General features: G+C 46.5%; 1 protein-coding gene across 6 annotated transcripts in view; it reads left to right on the forward strand.

Moving 5' to 3' along the window:
* AMOTL1 (angiomotin like 1) overlaps positions 1-21,276 on the forward strand; it is a 76,814-nt gene that overhangs the window by 53,489 nt on the left and 2,049 nt on the right. For all 6 annotated transcript variants that reach the window (XM_082219092.1, XM_082219095.1, XM_082219094.1 and 3 more), the window contains 6 exons: positions 114-259; positions 2,750-2,899; positions 9,682-9,872; positions 14,411-14,536; positions 16,349-16,575; positions 19,604-19,879. In XM_082219092.1, coding sequence (XP_082075218.1) covers positions 114-259; positions 2,750-2,899; positions 9,682-9,872; positions 14,411-14,536; positions 16,349-16,575; positions 19,604-19,879 — 1,116 coding nt within the window. The remainder of the gene's footprint in view (positions 1-113; positions 260-2,749; positions 2,900-9,681; positions 9,873-14,410; positions 14,537-16,348; positions 16,576-19,603; positions 19,880-21,276) is intronic.

Raw genomic sequence — 21,276 nt, forward strand, 5'->3', positions numbered from 1 at the left:
GCCCTGCCATGACCAATGCACCACGTTGCCTCTTTTTGAGTTTATTTCTGTTCAGTGTCCCTCCTGGGTCCGTGAGAGCTTCTGATGCAGCTAGCCGTTGCCTCCCTTTCCAGACAAAGAGCATTTGAAAGAGAAAGAGAAGCTGGAAATGGACTTGGCAACCCTGCGCTTGACCAGCGAGGAGCAGCGAAGGCACATCGAAATCCTGGACCAGGCGCTCAACGGCGCACAAGCCAAAGTCGTCAAGCTAGAAGAGGAGGTAACACCAGAGCGTCCTTCAGTTCAGTTCACCACCTGCACTTTTCTTTCTCTCTCCCTCTCTCTCCCAGACATGCCCTATCTGCACTCTACATTTAAATCTCTATGACACCACTTTAAACACTCATGGCTTCACCCTAAGAATTCTGGGAGCTGTAGTTTGTTAAGGGTCCTGAGAGTTGCTAGGAGAGCTTCACAGAGCTATAATCTCCAGAGTTTCCTGTGAAGAGGGATTGATGAAGGCGAACTCACTAAAGTCCCCATGATTTGTTGAGAGAAGGCATGGCTGTTTAAACTGGTTTAAGAGTGCTTTAAATGTATGGTGCGGTTTTGCCCAAAGACATTTTACTGTTAGCATTCACATCTGCAGCCTGATCCTAACTGTGTTTTCTAAGCAATGCCGCAGAGCTCAGCGGGGCTTACTTCCAAGTAAGTATATTTAGGGTTGCTTTCTTACAGCAGCTGCTGGATATTTTCCAGCACATGATATGCTTGGTTGCTAGAAACCAAGGAAATATGAAACTCATCCCTAAACATCCTAATATAAGAGAGAGTGACAAGCCACTGTTATTGACAAATCAGCACAAAATCTGAAATTACTTAGAGGAGCAAAACTCAACGGACATTTTCGCAGGAGAACGGTGGGACCATTAGCTACACAAATAGACCAAATATTAGTCTGAAAAGTTTATGTCAATTTATGGATTATATAACGAGGTACTTTGCATTTAATTTTTGGTATATTATGCAGTCCACTACCATTCTAAGGGCATCAAGTTGGGAGGTTCACTAGAAATAAGGTTAGTGGCATTTGTTAAGGTTAAACAACTTTGTCAGATTAGAGGTAGGGATCTCTAGAGTACTGAGGCCCCCTTCTCTGGCCACTGAACCCCTATCCCCCTCCCACAGAATAGTGGTCAATCTTTCCACCATGGCAATGAGGTCTGGCAACTTGGTTTTTTTTAAACGAAAGCTTAGAGTCTTAGGATCTTGCCTCCTATCATATTGAGAGAGCAGTAAACAACAGAGTCAAACAAACAGCCTCTTTAGTTTGGAACTGAAAGCTTTGACTGGCAGTAGCACGTCAACACTTGGGATTTGCTTCGAAACATAGAATTGTAGAGTTGGAAGGGGCCCCAAGGATCATTTAGTCCAACCTCCTGCAATGCAGGAGGGACGCGGGTGGCGCTGTGGGTTAAACCACAGAGCCTAGGACTTGCCGATCAGAAGGTCGGCGGTTCGAATCCCCGCGACGGGGTGAGCTCCCGTTGCTCGGTCCCTGCTCCTGCCAACCTAGCAGTTTGAAAGCATGTTGTCAGGGGTTTAGGAGCAGAGGCAAGGGCAAGGGAGGAAACAGAGAGCGAAGGGGAGGAGGCAGAAGAAAAGATGAGTGATGACGACGACCCGAGATCTCCGAGTCTTTCCAGTGAATCAGAGGATTCACAGAAAGGAGCACCAGTGGCCAGGGCAAGGGGGGAGTCTAGGGGGGCACCCCAGGAAGATAGAGCCAGAGGGGACTCAGAGGAGAGCAGTTGGAAATCGGGACCAGCGTCACCGCCAGAGAGCAGGGAAGAGGAAGGGAGCCAGGGGGCAAGCGCTGGCAGCTCACCACAGGAGGGAGGGCATGAGTCAGGAGTGGCCACACCTCCATCGGGGAGCGAAGAAACGGTTAAGAGGAAAGTGGAAGGTTGGGCGCGCGCGCCAAGTTCAAATGCAGAGGAAGGCGGCGCAGTAAGCAGCCCGGAAAGGGAGCCAGGTCCTAAAGCCCGGCGCAAGGAGGCAGGAGGGTCCGGGTCAGCGTCAGAAGAATCCCGGAAGAAAGAAGCCCCGGGGGGTAGAGGGACCCAGAGGAGGACAGTCAGGCGGAAAAGGTGGAGCAGGGCTAGGATATTAAGTTGGTGCGCACGGGGCGGAGACTCAGACGGAGCTTCGTCGATCTAGCTACTAGACGTAGAGTTGCGCGCAGCAGCGTGAGAATGGAAACTGTAATTCAATAAAGACTTTTACTAAATGATCGCTGGCTAGCGTGATCCTCTGTGAGCTAGGATCTTCAAGCAGCTCTGACACATGTTAAAGTGCAAGTAGATAAATAGGTACCGCTCTGGTGGGAAGGTAAACGGCGTTTCTGTGCACTGCTCTGGTTCGCCAGAAGCGGCTTAGTCATGCTGGCCACATGACCCTGAAGCTGAATGCCGGCTCCCTCGGCCAGTAAAGCGAGATGAGCGCTGCAACCCCAGAGTCGGCCACGACTAGACCTAATGGTCAGGGGTCCCTTTACCTTTACCTTTTACCTGCAATGCAGGAATCTCAGCTAAAGCATCCATGACAGATGGATCACCCTGGTATCTGAGATCTGGAGGTGACCGGATGCAGGGACTTAGCCTCCATAAAGCTTACACTGTTTTCCGCCGTGCGCGAGCCTTGTGCTGTCACCCTCCACTTCCGCCTCATGTCTCTGTGTTCCCCCTGTGGCAACCCTGCTGCCCTCCAGCTGTGCAAGAAGCAAGCTCACGTCGAGAAGGTGGAGAAGCTTCAGCAGGCCTTGACCCAGCTGCAGGCAGCCTACGAGAAACGGGAGCAGATGGAGCGCCGCCTGCGCACCAGGCTGGAGAGAGAGCTGGAATCCCTGAGGATGCAGCAGGTGAGACAGAACTTGGGGTGTTGAGTCTCCCAAAAGCGCCTCTCGTTTCAAACCTATGGCAACCTGCCATGAAGATAAGCTGCGGGGGCTGTTGTGTTGGTGCTGTTCCCCTCCAACACGACGGTCGCTGCAGCTTACGGGGTCGGGAGCAATCGGTTTGGGGGCTCTGTGGACACGCTGGCAGAGCCAGTCTGGCATTGCTGAAGGTGCCTGCAGAAATATACCTGTCCAAAGCTCTGCTGCACCACACCTGTGATGTGTCAAAGCCCACAGTTCAAGCTGGGGTCCCTCCCATAAATGTAGCGCGCAGGTACCACACCATTGCTGGGCTGCTGGTTTGTTAGTTTTTGGGTTTTTTTGTAGGATAGTATCATTACAGGTAGGGACGCGGGTGGCGCTGTGGGTTGAACCACAGAGCCTAGGACTTGCCAATCAGAAGGTCGGTGGTTCAAATGCCCGCGACGGGGTGAGCTCCCGTTGCTCGGTCCCTGCTCCTGCCAACCTAGCAGTTCGAAAGCACCTCAAAGTGCAGGTAGATAAATAGGTACTGCTCTGGCGGGAAGGTAAACGGCATTTCCGTGCGCTGCTCTGGTTCGCCAAAAGCGGCTTAGTCATGCTGGCCACATGACCTGGAAGCTGTACGCCGGCTCCCTCGGCCAATAAAGCAAGATGAGCACCGCAACCCCAGAGTCGGTCACGACTGGACCTAATGGTCAGGGGTCCCTTTACCTTTACCTGTCATTACAGGTGTTACCCTTTGGATTTGATCCCATACAGTTAGATCCAGACCAGCCACGCAGTCCTCTGCCGACCTACTCAGAAGGAAACCCCGTTGAATTCAGCGAGTGTTACTCTTCATGGGTATAGGGGTTGTAGCCAAAATCAGTTGGCTGTAGTTCTCGTTGGTTTAGTAGGAGCCAGGTTCAGCTGGCAGCCCATTACCTGGGGAGTGTGGATCTGAAGGAAGACACAATTTGGCTTTCGTCACTAGCCACAGAGAACCCTGGGGACCATAGGTTGCTAAGGATGCTGGGAATTGTAGTTATGTGAGGCGTAAGCTATAGTTCCCATGATTCTTTGGGGGGCATGCTTCAAATATGTTTTAAATGTGTGCTTTGCAGGCAGCTCAAGGACCACTGGGAGACTACAGTGGTACCTTGGGTTAAGTACTTACTTCGTTCCGGAGGTCTGTACTTAACCTGAAATTGTTCTTAACCTGAAGACCACTTTAGCTAATGGGGCCTCCTGCTGCCGCCGTGCCGCCAGAGCACAATTTCTGTTCTCATCCTGAAGCAAAGTTCTTAACCCGAGGTACTATTTCTGGGTTAGTGGAGTCCGTAACCTGAAGCGTGTGTAACCTGAAGCATATGTAACCCGAGGTACCACTATACATCTCCTGCCTCCCAGGAATGACATGTCAGCAAGGGAGAGACCAGTCTGACCTAAAATTTTGGCTGATATTTATTTATTTATTTATACATACATACATACATACATACATACATACATACATACATACCCTGCCCATCTGGCTGGATTTCCCTAGCCACCCTGTTGCTCCAATACTTGCTTTCCTCTTCCCTCCCTGTTCCTTTTTCCTCTTGTATCATGCCTAGTAAGTTGTGAGCCAGTAGGCAGGGCTGCCTTACTTTTTACAATCTCTGCAGTGCATAGAATATTTTTTTTTGGTCCTTTGCTCATGTTTAATATTAATAATCCAACTCAGGGAGAGCTGTGGACTTCAAAATGCAACTACAGTCAGATCAGTAGCATGTGATCTTGAGTTCTAGTACCATGCAGGCAAAAGAATTTCTGTGTATCTACAATTTTCACATCGTTCATTGGTTGAGCAGAAAAGACTTTTGAACGTAAATTACAAATTTAAAACAACAACCAGCAATGTCATCGTGTTGTTAGCCATAGGCCTGTGAAGCAAACATGACATCTTGAACTTGCATAAACATCCAGCAAGTTAAAATCTACTGAGAGCCAGTCCTTGCACAGGGACATCTGGAAAAGTCGTTTGGCTCAAGTTCCTTTTGAAATGTGGGAAGTCGCTTTCTGGTATATTAAAAATCTGGTGGATTCTTGTGGTTTGCACAGTCTTGCAAATCTTAGAAGGTATGTTTTATTCACAAATTCCTGCAAATATGAAGCTTTCCAGGATTGAGCAGTTGCAGTTTTCTGAGATCAAATTTTTTAAAAGTCCACATTAAGAGTCCCCAGGGCACTCTCTCAGTTAAAAGCCGAAACTGGAAAACTCCCACTTGAGATGAGAGTCCACCTGTGTTTATTCAATCATTGGCTTATACTAATCCATTTGCCAGAGGACAAGCTCACAAGACTCGTTTAGTGGGAGCAAATTCAACTAAATTCTACCAATTTAATGACTTGGCTGCGGGAAACGGCTCCTTTGATTCAATTACACGGCTTTTCTGTGAATGACTTGATGGGGACCTCGTTGTAGCTGCCAAATTGGAATTTAGAGGATGCCTTCTGGATATTTTCATGCACAGATGAACTAGTGTAAAAACAGCACCCTGGCACGCCCTGGTAAATTTCAAGCCAGTTTGGAAAATTAATACGTTGGGTTTTGTTGACGTTTGCTCTAAGGAGAGCTTTCAACTTCACTGAGAACCCCCAACAAATGCCCCCAACTATTCTGGGTGGATGGTGTGAAGCCACACGGGAATATCATTTCCTCTGCAAGATTGGGTGGGGGATAATTTCCAGGACACTTATCCCCCCTTTAAAAATTCATTTTGTGATAAAGGCATTGACCCAGCTCAAGTTAGTCATCACTAAAAACCCACTGAGAGTTATAGGACGTGGAGCGAGGTGTGGCGGAACTTTTCCCATCGATTTCTGTGGGACTTTGGAATGACTGACGGTAGCTGGATCAGAGCCTGTGGCCCAAATTGGCCTGGAGACTAGAGGAGGAGCTTGCCTTGTTTTGTAAAATGCCGTTAAATGTGCTGAGTGCAGGAAAGAGACTGCATCTGATCTTCTGATTATGGGATACCTATTAACTCAAGGGAGACAAATTCTGAAACAGCTATTTAAACACTCTTCTATTTATGGACTGTCAGGTCCCGGACAAGCCTTGCCCCATAAGCCATAAATACTTTCCCATGTGTCCCGCCCCGCTCCTGGCTTTTTTGATTATATGTAACACACTTTCTCTTCCTGGTGTAGTTTAGCTGGGACACTGACCTACATGCAGTGAAAGATACCCATGCTTGCCAGTTGAAATATGCCTTGTGTGAGCAGCTGGAATCCTGTATCTTAGATATGTTTTGACTTAGGGAGCAGGCGACCAGTTTATCCAGTGCCCACCCTGATTTGCCTGCTCAATGAGCAATCACCCTGATTTGTTTGCAGGCAATTGGATGCCATTGCATAAAAGCAAGCACTGCCCCATTCTGCCCAGTCCATTTCCCCATCACTTTCCTTCCCGCAAGCAGTTTGATCTTTTAGGGAAGTGGATCTGTGGTGCAAGAATCCCTCCCAGTCAACTATAATTCGCAACCCGAAATTGCCAGTTTGTGATTGAATCCCACCCAGAAATAGCCGCCGTCTGGAATCGCCCTTATTGTGATGGCCAAATCAGGTGCACCGAAAGGCATTTCTTTGATCTGGTTTGTCTGCCGATTTTAAAGAATTTTAGTTGGCTTAATGTGCATATCACCAAAAATTCAGCCTGCAGCCAAGCCCTAAGTACATGCAGCTGAAACAGCATATTATTTCTCCACTTAGCTGTGTCTCTGCTTCTCTTCCTTCTCTGCTGTTACCGCTATGTAAGATTTCAGATTGTAAGTTCCACAGGGCAGGGGTCTGTCCTCTTTTTTTTGTTTGTTTGTTTTTGTAAAGTGGCATGCACGCTGTTGTGGTATATAAATAAAATCAAGTTCCATATAGGTGCCACTTTCAAATATTGAAGGAAATGGGAACTAACTTAACATTTTAGTATGTACTACTCTTAGAACAGGGTGGGTGGATTACTGGGCCAAGGGAGCACAAAGAAAGTACATTTACAGGAGAATGAGTCATGTGAAATGTCCTTTCATTCAAGTAACCACAGTGGTTCAGCAACTGGGGTGGAATGAGAAGGAAAACTACTGTACTACTGTACTGAATGCTTGCTCTCTCTGACCCCAATTCTGACCACCCATATCAGAAGGAAAGTCTGGAAATCATTTAAATCCTTTTTGTTATCACGGGACAGAATTCCTTTGGTCCACTTTTTGCAGCAGATTGACCTGATTCGATGTTCCCAGACTTGCTTCCCGGGTTGGAATTCAGCTATCAGATTATACAGTTCTCAGCTTTTGCCATGTAGTTTTGATCCCCAAAAGTATGCACAAAAACCCACATTTTGCACAAAAATGCATTCAACGTGCATGGGGGCGGGGAATAAAAGCAACAAAGCAACAGCAATGCATATTTTACAGTGAAAGCGAGTACAGAATGCATAAAATTTACATAAGGATGTTTTGGTGCATTCTTTTGGAATGTCCACAAACCAGGACAAATCAGACATAGGATCCAAGTGTCAGCAAACAAAAGACACAGAACAGGGTTAAAGGTAAAGGCACCCCTGACCATTAGGTCCAGTCGTGGACAACGCTGGAGTTGCGGCGCTTATCTCGCTTTATTGGCTGAGGGAGCCGGCGTACAGCTTCTGGGTCATGTGGCCAGCATGACTAAGCCGCTTCTGGCGAACCAGAACAGCACATGGAAACGCTGGAAACGCAGCACATTACCTTCCCGCTGGAGTGGTACCTATTTATCTACTTGCACTTTGACATGCTTTCGAACTGCTAGGTTGGCAGGAGCTGGGACCGAGCAACGGGAGCTCACCCCATCACAGGGATTCAAACCGCCGACCTTCTGATTGGCAAGTCCTAGGCTCTGTGGTTTAACCCACAGCACCACCCTTACAGAACAGTGTTACACTGATCCAAATCATGACACATTGCTTTCAAGTGCACATCACAGAAGTCCAGCAGCTACTTTTCTTCTTTATAGTATCAGTTCAGTTTCACTTGTGGGGATTCTTCAGTCCCCAAGTCTTTGGTTTCCTCATCTCTTCCTCAATCCTTGGGGGGGGGGGGAGACACAAACACACACACACACACACACACACACATCTTTTCCTGATCAGCGGCTGAACTGTCAAAACAAGGGCATATATAATGTGAGGACAACGACAACCTAAACAATCAAGGACTCTTTTAGTGGTGATGGGAAGCGACACAGCATGGAAATATTCCACTAAGCACCACCCACTGGTGTGGATGGGAAATGGCAGAATTCCTATGAGAAACATGCGGGCACTCGCATGCCAATGGCACACGCCAATCAGCCAACATCTGAACCAACTTGCTTGCAATATTAAGCGCCCTTTCTGGAAGCACTGCAATGCACACTGGAAAAAACAACCATCTTTTTTGGTTTTCACACTTCTCCAGATTTTGGAAAACAGTTCTCTCCTCAAATAAAATATCACCACGTGTAAAGAAATGAATTTTAGGATAAAATGCATCTAGAAGTGCATACAATACACTGAGATAAAATAGGTTTTTTGAGATGTATTTTGTGATAAAATGCAAATTTAACTACGTGTTTTTGTTTAGATTACTTTCTTTTTAAAAAACGTAATCACAGATTAATGCAAAAAAAGTGACAGAACCAATCTATCAATGAACACATTTGAAAATGGCACATGCCATAGACAGACTGATTTGTCCATCTTACACACACACACACACACACACACACACACACACACATCTGTAAACTGAGCTTTTAGATGCTATTTATAGAAAGGCAGGAAAAATATTGAAATGTATAATAAACAATAAACAGGTTAGTCTTCAAGGTGCTGCTGATCACATTCACACTATACATTTAAAGCCCTGTTAAACCGCTTTAGCAGTTGTTTCAGCAGTGCAGATGCATCTAGCATCTTCATTATACAGCTTTTGGTGAATGCTGAAGGTGCACCTCTGTACCCTGGCCTCTGACACCTGAGATTTGTGTTTTCAGCACCCGCCCTATTCCTGTGACACTGATTTGTTTAATACTCAATTTTAAATTGTTGTAACCACCCCTCTGAGGTTTCCTGTTCAGGGGTGGATGGTGATGGCAAAAAATGGTTAAGGGCACTAAGAATTGTTCGGAGACACCCCCCCCCCCCGTCACAGAGCTACAATTCCCAGCACCTATAACAGACTACGGGACAAGGGTGGTGCTGTGGGTTAAACCACAGAGCCTAGGACTTGCTGATCAGAAGGTCGGAGGTTCGAATCCCCACGACGGGGTGAGCTCCCGTTGCTCGGTCCCTGCTCCTGCCAACCTAGCAGTTCTAAAGCACGTCAAAGTGCAAGTAGATAAATAGGTACCGCTCTGGCGGGCAGGTAAATGGTGTTTCTGTGCGCTGCTCTGGTTTGCCAGAACCGGCTTAGTCATGCTGGCCACATGACCTGGAAGCTGTACACCGGCTCCCTCGGCCAATAAAGCGAGATGAGCGCCGCAACCCCAGAGTCATCTGCGACTGGACCTAATGGTCAGGGGTCCCTTTACCTTTATAACAGACTACAGTACCCAGAATCCCTTGGAGGAAGCCGTGATTGTTACACATGGTATAAGAATGTGGCATCTGTGTTATAGTAGTTATGATGTTGGGCAAGATGAAACTCTGATTGGCTCCAGCAGGGCTCTTGTTTTTGCTTTATTTCTGGTGGGCGCTGCTAACTGTGTTTTCGTTTGCTTTTCTCTAGCGGCAAGGGAGCTACCAGGCAGCCCCGCTGCCAGAGTACAACGTCCCTGCGTTAATGGAGCTGGTGCGCGAGAAAGAGGAGAGGATTCTGGCTCTGGAAGCCGACATGACCAAGTGGGAGCAGAAGTACCTCGAAGAGAGCGCCATTCGGCATTTTACCATGAACGCCGCAGCGGCAACTTCCACGGAAAAGTAGGGAAACGGCTAATGGAAGAAAGAGTCTGTCAGCAGTGTTTGTGTTTGCCTTCTTAAAAAGAAGAAAATGAAAACGTACATTGGGCTCAAAACTCAAATCAGTATATAGATCAGGGTTTCCCAAACCTGGGTCTCCCAGCTGTTCTTGGACTACAACTCCCATCATCCCCAGCTGTCAGGACCAGTGGTCAGGGATGATGGGAGTTGTAGTCCAACAACAGTTTGGGGGACCCTGATATAGACAATAAGCAACTGGAACTTGCAACAAAAACTGTGTACACACTATAAAGCACAACAGAAACATATTTACCTGCTGGAAAGAATTCTGAAGGGTTTCTGGGAATTCATAGAATCATAGAATCATAGAATCATAGAGTTGGAAGAGACCACAAGGGCCATCGAGTCCAACCCCCTGCCAAGCAGGAAACACCATCAGAGCACTCCTGACATATGGTTGTCAAGCCTCTGCTTAAAGACCTCCAAAGTAGGAGACTCCACCACACTCCTTGGCAGCAAATTCCACTGTCGAACAGCTCTCACTGTCAGGAAGTTCTTCCTAATGTTTAGGTGGAATCTTCTTTCTTGTAGTTTGGATCCATTGCTCCGTGTCCGCTTCTCCGGAGCAGCAGAAAACAACCTTTCTCCCTCCTCCATGTGACATCCTTTTATATATTTGAACATGGCTATCATATCACCCCTTAACCTCCTCTTCTCCAGGCTAAACATGCCCAGCTCCCTTAGCCGTTCCTCATAAGGCATCGTTTCCAGGCCTTTGACCATTTTGGTTGCCCTCCTCTGGACACGTTCCAGTTTGTCAGTGTCCTTCTTGAATTGTGGTGCCCAGAACTGGACACAGTACTCCAGGTGTGGTCTGACCAGAGCAGAATACAGTGGCACTATTACTTCCCTTGATCTAGATGCTATACTCCTATTGATGCAGCCCAGAATTGCATTGGCTTTTTTAGCTGCCGCGTCACACTGTTGGCTCATGTCAAGTTTGTGGTCAACCAAGACTCCTAGATCCTTTTCACATGTACTGCTCTCAAGCCAGGTGTCACCCATCTTGTATTTGTGCCTCTCATTTTTTTTGCCCAAGTGCAATACTTTACATTTCTCCCTGTTAAAATTCATCTTGTTTATTTTTGCCCAGTTCTCTAATCTGTCAAGGTCGTTTTGAAGTGTGATCCTGTCCTCTGGGGTGTTAGCCACCCCTCCCAGTTTGGTGTCATCTGCAAATTTGATCAGGATGCCCTTGAGTCCATCATCCAAGTCGTTGATAAAGATGTTGAATAAGACCGGGCCCAAGACAGAACCCTGTGGCACCCCACTAGTCACTCTTCTCCAGGATGAAGAGGAACCATTGATGAGCACCCTTTGGGTTCGGTCAGTCAGCCAGTTACAAATCCACTGAGTGGTAGCATAGTCAAGACCGCATTTTACCAGCTTCTTTACAAGAATATCATGGGGCACCTTGTCAAATGCCTTGCTGAAATCAAGGTAGGCTACATCCACTGCGTTCCCTTCATCTACCAGGCTTGTAATTCTGTCAAAAAACGAGATCAGGTTAGTCTGACATGACTTATTTTTCAGAAATCCATGCTGACTATTGGTGATCACAGCATTCCTTTCTAGGTGCTCACAGACTGTTTGCTTAATGATCTGCTCCAGAATCTTCCCTGCTATTGATGTCAGACTGACTGGGCGGTAATTATTTGGGTCCTCTCTTTTCCCCTTTTTGAAAATAGGGACAACATTTGCCCTCCTCCAGTCTGCCGGGACTTCGCCTGTTCTCCAGGAATTCTCAAAGATGACTGCCAGTGGTTCTGAGATCACATCTGCCAGTTCTTTTAATACTCTTGGATGCAGTTCATCTGGCCCTGGAGACTTGAATACATCTAAACTAGCCAAATATTCTTGTACTATCTCCTTAGTTATTCTGGGCTGTGTTTCCTTTGCTGAATCATTTGCTCCAAATTCTTCAGGTCGGGCATTGTTTTCTTTATCGGAGAAGACTGAGGCAAAGAAGGCATTGAGTAGTTCAGCCCTTTCTGTGTCCCCTGTTTGCATTTCACCATCTTCTCCTCTGAGTGACCCCATTGTTTCTTTGTTCTTCCTTTTGCTACGAACATACCCATAAAAGCCTTTTTTGTTGCTTTTAACCTCTCTAGCAAGAATTGTAACTCTGTGATGGGTAAGCTACAATGCCCAGAATTCTTCGACAGAAAGAATGTGCCTTAAAATTATAATGTTTATGCAGCAAAAGGCCGTCATATGGAGGCCTCTTTTCTGTGTTATAGCTAGTCACTGCCTCTTCACCCCATGCCACCCGGACAATGTCCATTTTCTCCTCCAACAGTCAGCCAGCATTTTGTGGCCACTTAAGCAAGTTTGGCCCTCACTTAGACACTTCAAAGGCTCCCACACCCACCTGGGGACGTTCCCTCCTTGAAATATGCCTTGTGCTCCTGCAAACTTCTCCCGTGCCCGCTGATACCTCTTGTCTTGTGTGTGAGTGGTTGCATTTTAGTCACAAACGGATCCACATTTGCCCCTGAACTTCAGAAAGAGAAGGAAAGGGTTTTATAGTGAAAAACTATTCAAATAGTCTTTGAATTCTGCATAATTCTTCTTCAGGAAGATGAGTCTGTGCTGTGGATAAAGACTTGGCTATGGGTGTTCTCCAGTAGTGGGTGACTTTTTGGGCGAATATAGATGACCATTTGTTGTTTGTTGTTGTTTAGTCATCTTAGTCGTGTTTGACTTTCCGTGACTCCATGAACCAGAGCATGCCTTGGAAACTATCACTTTCTTCTCAAAACTTCTCCTTTTTTATGTCCGTGGAGTTTTCTTGGCAAAATACTGGAGTGGATTGCCAGTTCCTTCTCCAGGTGGATCACATTTAGTCTAAACTCTTGGCTGTGACCTGTCCGTCTTGGGTGGCCCTGCATGGCAAAGCAGGTGGTAAATTGCTATAGTGGGCATATAGCCTCTGTCTGTCGCGTCCTGTCTAGTGGAAAACTTTACTGCTTTTCTACTGCTTTTATTTTGGGTTGGGTGCAGATTTTGGTTTTCAAAAAAATCTGCTGTGGCTTCATGTTGCAGATGACTCACTGTGGGGAGAAAGAACATAGCTCAGTGTTCAAGTACCTGCTTAGCATACAGAAAGTTCCAGGTAGAGTAATGAGAGAGTAATTAAATTTAGTTTACATTTAAAGGCAAACCTACCCAGCACTAGGGATGTGGGTGGCGCTGTGGGTTAAACCACTGAGCCTAGGGCTTGCCGATCAGAAGGTCAGTGGTTTGAATCCCCACAACGGGGTGAGCTCCTGTTGCTTGGTCCCTGCTCCTGCCAACCTAGCAGTTCAAAAGCACGTCAAAGTGCAAGTAGATAAATAGGTACCACTCCGGCGGGAAGGTAAACGGCGTTTCCATGCGCTGCTCTGGTTCGCCAGAAGCAGCTTAGTCATGCTGGCCACATGACCCGGAAGCTGTACGCCGGCTCCCTTGGCCAATAAAGCGAGATGAGCGCCACAACCCCAGAGTCGGCCACGACTGGACCTAATGGTCAGGGGTCCCTTTACCTTTACCCAGCGCACACTTTCTGAAATGTTGACACAAACCGAAACATAGCCAGCCTTCTCCATATCTTGCAGCTCTTCAGCCGAGTATTTTGTGTTACAAAAGTGTGTTCAAAGGTAAAGTGTGCACAGGAGTGCTAACAGTAGTCAACACATTATATTGGGGGAAATTGCTTTGCAAAAATGTGTATTTCTGTATCTTGTGAATGTAACTTGTTTATGTTTAATACTGAATTTTAAATTTTTGTGACCATAATAATAATAATAATATTTAATATTTATACTCCACCCACTGTGGGTGGCTCACAACAGAATATTAAAAACATGATAAAACATCAAACATACAAAACTTCCCTAAACAAGGCTACTTTCAGATGTCTTCTAAAAGTCAGATAGTTGTTTATTTCCTTGACATATGATGGGAGGGTGTTCCACAGGGCGGGCGCCTCTGCCTAGGTCTTGCTGGTGAATGGTAGGTGGTATTAAGTAGATAACTAAGTAAGGCAAAATTGCATACACAAATGTGAATGAACGAATTAATTAGTATACCACCCTTCACCTGTAGGTCTCAGGGTTGCTCACAATATAGGAGAAACGCACACCAAGCGGATGAATTTTCATGGGGACTTAAAAAGAAAAAAAAAAGACTCGCAAACCGATGTGGAAATGTGGAGAGCAGAACATAAAAGTGGAGCTATGAAAAACTGTATTTTGACAGCTCTGCCCATCTCTAGCTCCGTGTTCAATCCCACGCCTCTACAGTTAAAAGGACCAAGAGACAGATCTCCCTTTGCCAGAGACCCCTGGAGAGCAACTGCCAGTCAGAATAGAAAACATTGGGCTGGAGATGCAGATATTCTGACCTAGTATAAGGAAGATTATTTATGCTCCTTATCTTTTGACAAAATCAAAACTGAAGGTCTCCCCCCCCCCCGTCTTTCCCTCTCTCGTTGCCAGGGATGCCTCAGCCATTAATCACTCGCGGAACGGGAGCTACAGTGAAAGTTCCCTGGAGGTCCGCATGTGGCAGGAGGAAGAAGAGATTTTGCAAGCCAACCGACGGTGTCAGGACATGGAATACACGTAAGGAGCAGCTGTCAAGTAGCTACCGTGGGATTTACATGAGCACCCGCAGCGCTGAAGCCTCTTGACTGTCTTGATATTCTGGCAGGCACACCAATTCAACCCCATCGCGTTAGCCCTATGCCAAGGCATGGCGGTGGGAACATAGGGGCAGGCACAGTGTGAATGCGCAGCTCGACTCTCCCTCTGACCCCCTGAGCACCCAAATAAGACTCTAGTAAAAGCATGCTTTATCAAATACTATGGAGTCCAGGTGTGTGTGTGTGTGTGTGTGTGTGTGTATGAGAGATGGGTTGTATGGGGTGTTATGGAAGGGGTAGTACCTCTGGTCATGCTCCTTCTAGGGTACTTTGTCCACCTTTGGTCCCCACCCTTCCTGCACTCAGCTCTCACCTGTGGCTCCTAGAAACTGTCAGCATGCGACAGCAGCCACACCCAGCTTTGAGTGGCCGGTTAAACCAGGTGAGAGTAGCCGATGGCTCTCAAACCTTCGGTGGGTTATGGACTTCCCCTGCAAGCAAAGACAGGCTCCGGCAGATTGACCGGACAAAACCAATAGTGGGTTCAACAGTCAAGAAGGCAGTTACTGCAGATGATGTGTAGAGGGAAGTGAGGGGCAGATGGGGCTCGGCAACCTGGGAAGGTAGCCCATCTAGGAGAATGAAAACTCCACTGCCTTTGGGATATCTTCAGGAGAAGAAAGGGCTAAGGAGTAAACCCTACACCAGGGGTAGGCAACCTAAGGCCTGGGAGCCGGATGCGGCCCAATCGCCTTCTCAATCCGGCCTGCAGACGGTCCGGGAATCAGTGTTTTCACATGAGTAGAATGTGTCCTTTTATTTAAAATGCATCTCTGGGTTATTTGTGGGGCCTGCCTGGTGTTTTCACATGAGTAGAATGTGTGCTATTATTTAAAATGCATCTCTGGGTTATTTGTGGGGCATAGGAATTCGTTCTTTTTTTTTCTTTTCAAAATATAGTCCGGCCCTCCACAAGGTCTGAGGGACAGTGGACCGGCCCACTGCTGAAAAAGGTTGCTGACCCCCTGCCCTACACCAATCCAGAGGGGAGTCCCTAAGGCGGTTGGATGGTGCCTTCTACGCCTCCTTCTAGCAACTCCTGGTGCCAAATGTATTGCTCTGCTTTCCTTTGGACCACATCAGTGAGGCCAAGTGGGGGGGTCTTGTTGTCTGGGCAGCCCAGGACTTTCATACATGCTGCTCAGGCTTGCGCCCTGGGAAGGTCACTTTGGTGCTGCTAAGGTAGCAGTTTGAAGGTGCACTCCATTGTCTTTGGAGACAGACAGGTGCCATCAATGTGCATGAAGGAGCAGTTTTGAGTTTCAGACATTCTACTGTTTGGTTATTCAAAACAGTACATAGAGCATTCCTCTTACCTTATTAAGCACTTGGGGGAAAATTGCATTTTGATTCATTTCAAATTGAAATTAGAGTTTTAATTGCGCATTCTCTGTGCTAAGGAATTTAAAGGTTCTGAAACTGGAAAGTCTGCTTTCTGCAACCTGTGAAAATTGAGCGGATTTCTGCAAATTTTATAATGTTGCAGTCAGGTTGATTCCACAGATATTCTCCTTCTGCGATAAACACTCACTGTCAGACACAGGAAACTAAATATACACCACGTCCATTAATAAACAACACTTTGCAAACTCCTACAGTTGCAGTCTGGGCACTTCTTTTAACAGATACCAGTACTAAAACTCAATTTGTCATACCAGCGTTGTGGGACCAGGCCACCTCCTTTCAAGCCTCTTCTCATCTCTGGAACATTTTTATCTGCATATTTTAACAGGATAAAGAACCTGCATGCAAAAATCATAGAGAAAGATGCCATGATCAAAGTGCTTCAGCAGCGGTCCAGGAAGGACCTGGGCAAAACTGATGCTTCAAGCTTGCGACCTGCTCGGTCAGTCCCGTCCATCGCTGCAGCCACTGGAACTCATTCCCGCCAGACGTCCCTCACCAGCAGCCAGGTGACCGAGGAGAAGAAAGAAGACAAGACTTGGAAAGGGAGCATAGGTGAGCTTCGGTGTTAGTTGGTCCCTGGCAAAGAGATTCAGCTCTCCCCATCTCTTAGTGGAACAGCTTTGGACTACAACTCCCATCAGCCCCTGCCACCTTATGCGTTGGCCCCACCTATTGCAGTCCAAAACATAGGGAAGGCACCCAGATTGTGGAAGTCTGCTTCCGCTGGTTCTTGTTGCTTTTCTGGCTGTTGCGTTTTATGAAAGTGGATTGTTGTTGCTTTTGCTTATTGAGTGAGTGGATGAATTTATTTGTTGTTACAAACATCATGGTCATTTCAGCCATCACTAAGCAAATATATATATATATATATATATGCAGGTTTTGGTGTCTTCGGGTGTCTTCCCGTGTAAGAGTCGGGGTGTCTGTGCGACGTTTCGACGAGGTCTCACTCGTCATCTTCAGGCTGGTGCTTTCGGCTTCTTGTTACTGGAACAGAGCAGAGTCTGGTGTTTGAGTTCCTATAAATACTGTTGAGGGGTGTGGTGTATAGCCTCCAACGTTCTGGGCAAAGAGGAAGTTCCTAGATTAGTGTGCCTTTTCTTCTTTTGTTCTTTAATTACTTGAGGGATATCTTGGGTGATTTCATGAGTGATATTCAGAATATCACTGGGTGGGTCATTAAGTGTAGATTCGTTGCTAAAGCTTTCGTGTCTTGACCTCTTGAGCTTGTGAAGAGTTTTTCTGAGAAGATGGCTGTGCTGCATTTAGTTGTGCTCTGGCTTGGCTTCGTGTATAGGGGCGAGCCAGAGCACAACTAAATGCAGCACAGCCATCTTCTCAGAAAAACTCTTCACAAGCTCAAGAGGTCAAGACACGAAAGCTTTAGCAACGAATCTACACTTAATGACCCACCCAGTGATATTCTGAATATCACTCATGAAATCACCCAAGATATCCCTCAAGTAATTAAAGAACAAAAGAAGAAAAGGCACACTAATCTAGGAACTTCCTCTTTGCCCAGAACGTTGGAGGCTATACACCACACCCCTCAACAGTATTTATAGGAACTCAAACACCAGACTCTGCTCTGTTCCAGTAACAAGAAGCCGAAAGCACCAGCCTGAAGATGACGAGTGAGACCTCGTCGAAACGTCGCACAGACACCCCGACTCTTACACGGGAAGACACCCGAAGACACCAAAACCTGCATTCCTGTACCCGTGAAAATCTACGAAAGCATATATATATATATATATATATATATATATATATATATATATATATATACACATACACACACACACACACACACACACAAAATTTACATAGATATACCATTACAAGGCAGAATCTCCCAATTCATACATAGTGTGTGTGTGTGTGTGTGTGTGTGTGTGTGTGTGTGTTTTGTTGCTTTTGCTTACTCTATATTGATTGGTGTTTTATTGTGCTGCAGTTTTTATGGATTTTTATGGGGACCCTATGACTGAAGATGCAGGGTGAAAATGACAATATATAAAATAGCACGAAAGGAGGAGATCAGCCAATTAAAAATGCTTGGTCAATGCACTTGGTCAAACAAAAGCCCTTGGCAGCTGGGGATTCACACTTTATAGTACTTTGAACTTAGGCAATAATAATAATAATACTGAAATATAAGTGGCACACACACAATCAATTTAAAATAAGCAATATGAATTTTTAATTCATACAAGAGCAAGCATATGTCTTGGGTATTTGTTGAGTCAAATAATCACATTTGTTTCCATTAAGTGGCAAAGTTTAAATGCAGAACATTGTCAGTGGTGCATTCACATTTAAATTATTATTATTATTATTCTTTGCAATTGACACAAGAGTATTGGTTAGTTCAAATCCAGATCTGATGGTCAGCTCCCACATTCCACTACTTTGGGGGCCTTTTTTTCCTGCCTCCCTCCTTCAGCCTCAGGCTACCTATCTTTTTATCCCTTACTTCCCAGCTTTAGTCAAAATAAAAAAAATCCTTCCAGTAGCACCTTAAAGACCAACTTTCCCAGCTTTGTGAAAGTTCTTTGTAGCCTTCCCAGTAAAGCTGCTTATTCCCTTTCTTTCCCCAGGACGCTCTTGGCCAAATTGGCAACTTACCCTTCCCTCGCTGGACTTGTACTGCAAACGTCCCGCCTGCTTTGTTCTCTAAGCAGTTGGAATGTTTGTGGACATTCTGTGCCACCATGCCATCTTCAGCTAGTATGTTATCAAAAAGCTTCACTGTGGCAAGCACGGTACAGTACAGCCGCGCAGACCAGTCATTTCCTAGTCACTGCTTACAATTGTTCACTTTCTTGTTGTTGATTCCATGGTATTGGCATTTTTAATCTAAATTGTTTGGATGCGAAAGACAAACTAGCGGAGATGGGGCATATCTGGTATTTTATATTGTGTGTTGCATCTCTCCCCCCCCCCTTGTTTTAACATGCTTTGTGGTTAATTTAAACCACTTTGAGCCTTTGGGAAAATAGAACAGAACTTTAATTAAACCAATGGGGTTGTGTCAATCACACAAGGTCCCCGGACGTTTCACCGTCTATTGATCCCTGTGCCACCACTTTCTTTCCCGCTAACACCACCCAGGCCCTACCTGGTCCAATACTGAGCCCAGTCAGGGTTAAAATGAAACATAAACTTTTGTTTATTTATTACAGTTTAACAAGCATGTGGTTTCATAAACAGTATCAGTCAATTACATTCATGGGGTGCCTATCCAGTCCTATAACTTCCGCTACCTGCTCTCACTCGCTAAACCACCTCTCAGATATTTACTCGTCTTCCTAGCTCCTAACTGTTCCTGACTCAGCCTATTTTGCTACACTAACTCAACCTACCCACAGACTCTATAGCAATTCACTCCCACTCCAACCAACCACCCAACTCCCAACGAACTCCTCCCTTCGCCCTTCCCAGAGCTGCTTTTATAGTCCCTCTGACTCCACCCCCCTGGGCCCTGACTGGGCAACCTGTTTAACTATTTCACCTCCAGCACTCTCTCATATGTTAACGCCACAGAGGTGCTTTCCCTCTCTTGTTTCTCCTACTCTAGGATTGCTCTTAGGGAAGGAGACCCAGGACCAGTCGCCCATCCCTTTGTTGCCACCTCCACCTCCTGCCACACTGTCTTCTGGAATGTCCTCGTGGCCGGTGACTGTCTGCCACACTAAGACGGGGAGCAAAGACAGCAGCACTCAGACGGACAAAGCCTCTGAACTTTTCTGGCCAAACTCTGCCTCTTTTCCGGGCAGAGGGAAGTTGACTAACACCCCGGGTGGCAGCCCAGCCCTCAGGCACACTGCAGGCAGAGGCGTTGGAGAGAGACCGGGTGAGTAAATTTGAACACCATGGGCCTGGGAACAGGAGCAGGCCAGGAAGGGTGTTTTGAACTGCAGTGTGCAGAACCTAGAATTATGAAATTCTGTCTCCAGAAAAGAAAGCTTTAAATAGACCGTTGCCTTGCGACTGGACGAGAGATGAACTGATGCTCAATTCAGATAAGGCTGAGGCACTGTTGGTAGGAGGTTCCCTAGACTGGATGGCTGGGAGTTTGCCTGCTCTTGGTGGGGTTATATTCCCTCTGAAGGAGCAGGCACCTAGCTTGGGGGCTACTTCTGGACCCTTTGCTGTTGCTTGAGGCTCAGGTGGCCTTGGTGGCCCAGAGTGTCTTTTCTTAGCTTCAGCTGGTGACCCTATCTGGACAGAGATCGCCTAACTTCTGTTGTCCATGCTCTGGTAACCTCGAAGTTAGGTTACTGCAACACATTATACATAGGGCTGCCTCTGAAGACTGTTCAGAAACTTCACTTGGTGCAGAATTCAGCGGCAAGGTGGTTTGAGCACGTCCACACCAATCCTGATTCGACTGCACTGGCTGCCTATCAGTTCCCAGGCCCAATTCAAAGTGCTGGTTTTTGACCTATAAAGCCTTAAATGGCCAAGGACCACAATACCTCAAGGACCACCTTTCCCCATACAAACCGACCAGGACCCTCCAATTATCTGAGGCTCTGGTGTGCTTCCTCCTCCAGAGATCTGTAGGGCGTCAACATGAGAATGTGTCTTTTTGTTTAGGATTGCACATCAGTTCTAAAGGAGCAAGTTATTGCTCCTTCCGCAGGCAGCGCCTTAAATCTGATTTATAGCATCACAGAGTGCTGTACCCAACCCCCAAAATATCTCAGATTAACTCCAGGAGACCGTCACTTACCTCTGAAGGTCAAACTGCATGTTGCATTATATAAATTCCATTATTCTCCCCCCCCCCCCCATTTATTTTTATGCAGAGCAGCTGTAGGTGGCTGCAAGGTTGAGTGGGTGTCTGGCAGGGGAAGAGAATCTGCTGCACCCTTTCACTGCCAGCTGGTTTGCTTGCTCAGAATTGCTCCAATAGGATCTGCTTTCCCATATCTGGGGGACGGGGGTGAGACACATGCTTCCCATATTCCCCCCCCCCATGGAAAGCAGCACAGTTTTAAGCAATCAGCAGCCAGCTGGTAGGAAGAAAACGGTTAAGTAGACTCTCCCCACCCCCAACTTCCCTTCTTCCGCTATCAGTTTTCACTTTAACGCCACTCACAGCTGTGCACTTAAAATGCTTTTATATCACTTTGACCAAAGAGTCCTGGGAACTGTAGTTTGTTAAGGGTGCTGAGAATTGTCAGGTGACCCTCCCCCCACAGGGCTACAGTTCCCTCGCCAAACTACAGTTCCCAGGATTCTTTG

The sequence above is a fragment of the Podarcis vaucheri genome (assembly GCF_965113315.1).
Source record: "Podarcis vaucheri genome assembly, chromosome: 4".
In the NCBI taxonomy this organism is placed as follows: Eukaryota; Metazoa; Chordata; class Lepidosauria; order Squamata; family Lacertidae; genus Podarcis; species Podarcis vaucheri.